The 7,793-nt window shown below is 37.7% G+C and overlaps 1 protein-coding gene across 1 annotated transcript; it reads left to right on the top strand.

The window, feature by feature from the left end:
• Positions 1 to 971: 971 nt before the first annotated feature.
• On the top strand, positions 972 to 6,614 carry LOC144427246 (uncharacterized). Its single transcript, XM_078116126.1, has one exon. It carries the CDS (start codon positions 972 to 974, stop codon positions 6,612 to 6,614), a length of 5,643 nt encoding a protein of 1,880 aa, XP_077972252.1.
• Positions 6,615 to 7,793: the final 1,179 nt, after the last annotated feature.

The raw sequence follows: 7,793 nt of genomic DNA, 5'->3' as shown, positions 1-7,793 counted from the left end.
AATTGTATTTTTCGCTGGAAGGTTACTTTTTCGTGTTCATATATTTGAGTATAGCTTTATTGTTTCTGTAACCAAAACCAATCAATAGTAACGTAAAAATGGCGTAACTGTTACAGGCAGAAATTTAACTTTCGTGAATTAACCTATTAGTTTTAGTTATTCTGGTCCCGATAAACATGTTCAAACTTGCTCTCGTTTATTTATTTGTTTATTTATATTAAGCGTCACTGACCGAGAGAAAGTTTGAAGTCTTGGCAATGATGGTGCAATACTCTCTTATATCAGCTGATTTGTATTCATGCCCTTGTTTTTCTTATTGTATTATACTAAATGTCCTATTTATTAGTGTGGGAGACAGTGCAATGAGGCCTGGTCACATGAATTTCTTTGTTAGTAGCTGCGATTACTTTGCGGCATTGAGTTGCAAATTGTAGGGTTTTGATTATGCTAATTTAGAATTGTTAAGATGTTTAGGGTTATTTAGTAATATAGGTTCTAATTGAGTTGTATGTCGAAGGCTAATTATACTTTTTTATTGTTTTTGTGTCTTGTAGCTAAATTTAAGTACTGTTGTTGGGCTGGAGACACAAATATATTGTAACCACATCATACAATACACACGAAACATTTACATACAGACATCAAGTTTTTACATTCACTGTGTTACACTGCCGTTATACTTGCTGTGGAAATTTATCTATCTACTGTGGAACTTTTAACCCGATTGCTGGATTGTGGAATTTTACTGGACTGTGACTTGTATATACTGTAAATATACTTTCATTACAAGTTCTTTCATACAAGTTGGATGTGTTTATGTGTGCGTTACTACTGTGTCGAGAGTTAGCTACGGAAGTAGATTGACAAGACAGCCCAATAATCAGAAATAGGACCTGTAGAACCTCTTAACTCTACATTAAGTTACAATATAAGTCTCGACTGTTGTCTCGAAAGTTTAAAGTCAAGTGAAGATGTCAACTGTTTCTGGATCAACTACTAAGTCATGTATGTCTGAAAGAGCAAAGGCAGAGAAGAGATTGCGACTTGCAAATTTGAGAAAGCAACAAATTCTGAAGCAAGCTGAGCTGAAACGTAAACAGCTGGATTCCGAAGCCGAGCTGAGAAGTAAGCAACTAGAGGTTGAGACTGTCCGAAAACGTAAGCAACTTGAATTGGATTCTCAGACTTTAGCAGCTGAAGCAGATGCTGAAGAAGCTCAAATTGAGTATGATATGCTGTCAAGTGCTAGCCATTCAAGACGAGGCTCAGTTATTGACGGCTCAACATTTTATGGATTTGAAGCTCAATCTAGTTCTGAGAAAGTTGTCAAGTCAACTCCGATTACTGATCATTTGAAGTTATTAAGTCAAGATGATGTGGCTGATACGTCACTTCCGCCTCCTATGAAACCATCAAATGTGTCGGACTTTGATCCAGAGAAAGCAAATAGAATCTTGCGGCAAATTTTTACTCCTATGGCAAAGGATGACAAAGGATGTATGTTGGATCCGAACGTTCCATTTATATCAAATGAAAATCAAGTTCCATCACCTGCGAAGAATTTGGTGAGTGATATTATGCATGATCATAGATTTGATGCCAGTACAAATCAGCATCTCATTCGCTTGATTCCCACTGAAGTGCCGAATGTTGAACCTGTAAACAGGTCAGCAGCCCATGAAATTAAGATTGAGTCACCGGGTACTATAAGAAGCCATACTAAGATGGAATATGGTACGCCGAATCACACTGTTCATGCAATGGCGCAGCTGACGCAAGCTTTACAGGGAGGAATGCTGAATGTAGCAAATATCATTAAGCAAGGTTTAATGTTCCCTCATATTAAGATGACAACATTTAAAGGAGAAATTCTGAAATATACTGAGTTTGTTCGAGAGTTCAATACTTTTATTGGTTCGAGTCAATTGGATGTTGCTCAAAAATTGAATTGTTTGATTTCCAATTGTGAAGGTTCTGCTAAAGAAGCAATATTGTCATGTGGTTCTTTACCTGCAGAAAGAGGTTATGAACTGGCACGAAGTATTTTGCATCGAAATTATGGTCAGAGGCATCTCATAATTGATGCACATATGCAATTACTTACTGAAGGTCCCTCAATAAAGGCAAATGATGTTAATGCATGGGATGAATTGGTCACCCAAGCACGGAATTGCCTCATTGTATTCAAGGAATATGATGCCAGATGTAGTTTGGATGATTTAACTACATTAAGAAAGATTGTAAAGAGATTTCCAATACAACATTTATGGAAATTTGCTCACATTGCTAATGAGAAGTACACCAATGGAGATATTGTCAATTTTGATACTCTTCTTACATTTATGGAGACAGTTTCAAATGTGAATAGATCTGGATTTGGTAAGCTTGCACTTGAGACACATAAAGGAAAGAAATATGTTGACAGTCCGAGTCAGCGGGGCAACCGCAGTGTGTCATCATTTCTTATTTCTGAAGAGTCATCTTCTAAAGCACCCACAGCTGATCCTAAGTTGAGTAATGCCACGTTGAGAAAACCACTACGAGAGTGCGTTGTGTGCAAATCTGATCATCAGTTGTGGAGGTGTGAAGAATTTAAGAAAAGGAAAGCCAAAGAGATGTTCGAGATCGTTTCCAGGAACAAGTTGTGTTTCAATTGTTTGCTTCCAGATCATTTTGCAAGCCAGTGCAAGTCAAATTATCATTGTAGAGCACCAGGTTGCAATAGAAGACATCACACGCTGTTGCATGTTAATAAGAAGCCTGATTCAGTGAAACCAAATGGTAGTACAGATGTGCAATCACCTCAAGATGTGAGGTCTAATGAGGCCGGAGCTACGACCGCCAATGAGGCCGGTGTAACTTCGACTCAGTTGTGTGCTACTGAAGTTAAACCTGCCACCTTTATAAGAAGAAAGGTGGTTCCTGTGCGAGTATGGGGAACCGATAATCGATCATACGACACATATGGATTCATTGATGATGGCAGTAATGTTAGCATTATCAAAACTGAGCTTATGAAGAAACTTGGTTTACAAGGCAACAGCGACCCACTCGTAATTAAGACGTTGGGTGGAAAAATTGAACATAAATCAAGTCCTGAAGTGTCACTGAATATTCAAGGACTCAATGAAACTAGGATTATTCAGATGCATGGAGTTCGAGTGTTGGACGATCTTCCCTCGGATTTGGAATGCAACATACCGTCTAATAGTGCGATGGCGAAATACGAATACTTGAAAGATATCAATTTTCCAAATGCAAAGAATGCAAAAGTTGAAGTCCTGATTGGTGTAGATGTGCCTGAAGCTCATGCGTGTTATGGAATGCGACGTGGGAGTAATTCAGAGCCATTTGCTGTACATACTGGTCTTGGATGGGCATTATTCGGGCCGGATGGTAAATTTCATCAACCAAGTGTAAAACATCTTGATTGGATTCATTTGGATAATGAAGAATTGCATGTTCAGATGGAGCAAGCTTTTCGGAATGAATTAAAGGATTCTAATGTCAGTGGATTTGACACTTTACCATCTATTGAAGACAAACAGGCTTTAAAGATCATGAATGATTCAATTTGTAAAGTGAATGGAAGATATCAAGTCAAGATTCCATGGAGGTCATCTGATATCGAGTTGCCTGATAATAAGCAAGTTGCTGAAAGAAGATTTGAGAATTTACAGAGACGTTGTGTCAAAGATTCTGGATATTATGAAAAATATAAAGCCAAGATGGATGAATACATCTCTAAAGGATATGCTAGTAAAATTGAAGACCAAGATTTGATACACAAGAAAAATACATGGTATATTCCTCACCATGGGGTTGGAGGAAAATTTCGAATTGTTTTTGACGCGTTTGCCAAGTGTAACGATATATCATTGAATGACAATGTTTTAAGCGGACCACCCGAAACAAGCAGTTTGTTTGGTGTCCTTACAAGATGTCGCGAAGAGAAAGTTCTGATCATTGGTGATATTTCTGCAATGTATCATCAAGTGTTGGTTGCACCGGAAGACAGAGATTCTCTGCGGTTCCTTTGGTGGCAAGATGGAGATTACAATCAACCAGTTACAGAGTATCGTTGGAATGTTCACATTTTTGGTGGCTCTTGGGCTCCTAGTATATGCTGTTATGCCCTGAGGAGAGTTGCTGTCGACAATCGAGATCACATGGACAAGGAAACTTTAAGTGCAATTAATGAAAATTTTTACGTCGATGATTTGCTTCGGTCAGAGCCAACCGTGGAAGATGCAGTTCATCGTATAAAGGATTTGTCCTCTCTTCTTGATGGTTCGGGATTTCATCTTACTAAGTTTTTGAGTTCTCAACCTAAAGTTTTGGAAACTATCTCTGAAGCAGATAGATCACCTACTACAATAAGTTTTAATTTTGAAGAAAATATGTCACAGAAGGCATTGGGTTTACTGTGGGATGTATCTACTGATGCATTTCGTTTCGAAGTCAATATTGAGCAAAAACCATATACAAGACGTGGATTGTTAGCGATGCAAGCACAGATTTTTGATCCTCTTGGTATTTTGGGTCCCTTTCTATTACCTATGAAGAGATTACTGCAACAATTATGTGCAGAGAATTTTACCTGGGATCAACAGTTACCTGATAAAGCTATTGATTTATGGAAAAAGTGGATGGTTCAACTTCCTGAATTTAGAAAAGTTTCTGTGCCAAGATGGTTCAAAGGCTCCAAATATGGTGATTGTACAATGCAGTTGCATACGTTTTGTGACGCCTCTGAAGTTGGTCTGGGAGTTGTGAGTTATGTTCGAGTTGAAAGCAAAGATGGCAATATACATTGTGAGTTCATTGCTGGAAAATCGCGAGTTGCACCACTGAAGTCCATTTCAATTCCTAGACTTGAGTTGTCTGCTGCTGTCATTGCTGTGAAACTAAGTGCAATGATTCAAAAAGAGTCAAAATATAAATTTGATGAAGTCACATTTTGGTCTGATAGTACATCAGTGCTGCAATACATCAATAATGTCAAAACAAGATTTAAAGTATTTGTAGGAAATAGACTTTCTGTAATACATGAGCATTCTACACCAAAGCAATGGAGATATGTTGGCACTAAAGAAAATCCAGCGGACTTGGCATCAAGAGGAGTCATGCCTGAGAAGTTAAGCAAGTGTGATTTGTGGTTCCAGGGTCCTGAATTTTTAGGAAAGAGTGAAGATTATTGGCCAGAAAGACCAAAAGTTTTGCCAATGAGTGAAGACAATTGTGAAATCAAGAAAGCACACCAGATGTTTTCTATAACACAGGAAACGATTGAGAAAACACCAGTCTTTTTCACGTTATTGAAGAGATATTCATCTTGGAGAAAATTACAGAAGTCAGTTGCATGGTTGACACGTTTCAAGAAATGTATATCATGGAAATTTGGTCATGCTGATAAACCTGAATTTTGTAAAGAAGGTTTAACTGTGGATGAAATAAATACTGCGACTCATGACATATTACATCTTGTTCAGATGGAAATGTTTTCAGAAGATGTGTTCAAGTTAGACAAGAATTCACCATTGCGAGCTCTAACACCTTGTTTGATTGATGGCTTAATATGTGTTGGAGGTAGACTACAGCGATCTACTTTACCTGATGAAAGCAAGCATCAAGTTATCTTGCCATACAATCATCATGTGACTGATCTCATTATTAATTATTATCATTTACTGGAGGGACACAGTGGAACACTGCATGTCTTATCTGTTATTAGACAGCGGTTCTGGATCATCAGAGGTCATTCAGCGGTCAAACGTGTTCTTCGTCAATGTTTGAAATGCAAGAAGAGGCGAGCTAAACCAGGTTCGCAAATCATGGCACCACTGCCTGAATTGAGAGTTAAACCAGGAAACCCACCATTTAGTGTAACTGGAGTGGATCTTATGGGTTATTTTCATGTCAAATCTGGTCGAAGTGATGTGAAGCGATGGGCTGTGATATTTTCATGCATGGCAAGTCGAGCAATTCATATTGAGGTTGTGAATAGTTTGAATACTTCTGACTTTATCAACGCACTGGAAAGATTTGTAGCAAGAAGAGGTCCTGTATTGGAGTTGATTTCTGACAATGGGTCAAATTTTACTTCTGCGAATAAAGAGTTAAAGGAAGGAATGAAACGTTGGAATCAGTCTGTGCATGAAACCCTCAGTCAAAAGGGTATCAAATGGAAATTTAACCCTCCTGCTGCAAGTCACTGGGGTGGGTGTTGGGAGAGAATGATTCGGTCTGTGAGAAAAATTTTGACTGCACTTGCAGGGGACCGACAACTGGACGATGCTATGTTTTATACATTTCTCACTAAAGTGGAAAGAATTCTGAACAATCGACCGATTACACCTGTTGGAGACGATTGTAAAGATCTTTGTGCATTAACACCAGCTATGCTATTAACTGGTCGTATCGATCCTGACTATCCATCGGATGTTTTTGTTAAAGCAGATGGATATCGAAAGTCTTGGAAATTGGTGCAGTTACTGGCAAATCAATTTTGGTCAAGGTGGACAAAAGAATATCTGCAAATTCTTCAATCAAAGCAAAAGTGGCATCAACCAGCAAAGAACTTCTGTTGGAGACTTGGTTCTGGTAGTTTATGAAGATACACCGAGAGGTTCGTGGCCAATGGCAATCATTGAGGAAACATATCCAGATCAATTTGGTATGGTTCGTCGTGTTCGAGTCAGGACTGCAAAGTCTTCATATGTTCGTGATATTCGCAAATTGTGTCATCTTGAAGCTGAAGCTGTTTAATAATTTCAATTATTAGTGAACATTTCATGTTTTATTATGTTTAATTTTGAAGTTGAAATTTCCTGTTGCCTGTAATTTGATGTATTTATAAATAACTCTGTTTTCCCATAGTTATTTAGAGGCCGGTAATGTTACAGGCAGAAATTTACTTTAGTGATTTAACACATTTATTTTAGTTATTCTGGTCCCGATAAACATGTTCAGACTTGCTCTCGTTTATTTATTTGTTTATTTATATTAAGCGTCACTGACTGAGAGAAAGTTTGAAGTCTTGGCAATGATGGTGCAATACTCTCTTATATCAGCTGATTTGTATTCATGCCCTTGTTATTCTTATTGTATTATACTAAATGTCCTATTTATTAGTGTGGGAGACAGTGCAATGAGGCCTGGTCACATGAATTTCTTTGTTAGTAGCTGCGATTACTTTGCGGCATTGAGTTGCAAATTGTAGGGTTTTGATTATGCTAATTTAGAATTGTTAAGATGTTTAGGGTTATTTAGTAATATAGGTTCTAATTGAGTTGTATGTCGAAGGCTAATTATACTCTTTTATTGTTTTTGTGTCTTGTAGCTAAATTTAAGTACTGGTGTTGGGCTGGAGACACAAATATATTGTAACCACATCATACAATACACACCATACATTTACATACAGACATCAAGTTTTTACATTCACTGTGTTACACTGCCGTTATACTTGCTGTGGAAATTTATCTATCTACTGTGGAACTTTTAACCTGATTGTGGAATTTTACTGGACTGTGACTTGTATATACTGTAAATATACTTTCATTACAAGTTCTTTCATACAAGTTGGATGTGTTTATGTGTGCGTTACTGCTGTGTCGAGAGTTAGCTACGGAAGTAGATTGACAAGACAGCCCAATAATCAGAAATAGGACCTGTAGAACCTCTTAACTCTACACAAAGAGCAAGGCTTTCTGGTTTAAGTAGGGTTTACTAAAACATATATTTCACATCTGGACGCTACTGGAAAATAAGCCCATGAATATATAACAGTT

This window comes from Styela clava, chromosome 9 (assembly GCF_964204865.1).
Source record: "Styela clava chromosome 9, kaStyClav1.hap1.2, whole genome shotgun sequence".
Taxonomy (NCBI): domain Eukaryota; kingdom Metazoa; phylum Chordata; class Ascidiacea; order Stolidobranchia; family Styelidae; genus Styela; species Styela clava.
Note: the sequence above shows the minus strand (reverse complement) of the source record. Positions and strands in the feature narration are given on the sequence as shown.

Coding starts and splice junctions, on each gene's coding strand:
- LOC144427246 (XM_078116126.1), top strand. CDS start 972: ATGTCAACTGTTTCTGGATCAACTACTAAGTCATGTATGTCTGAAAGA.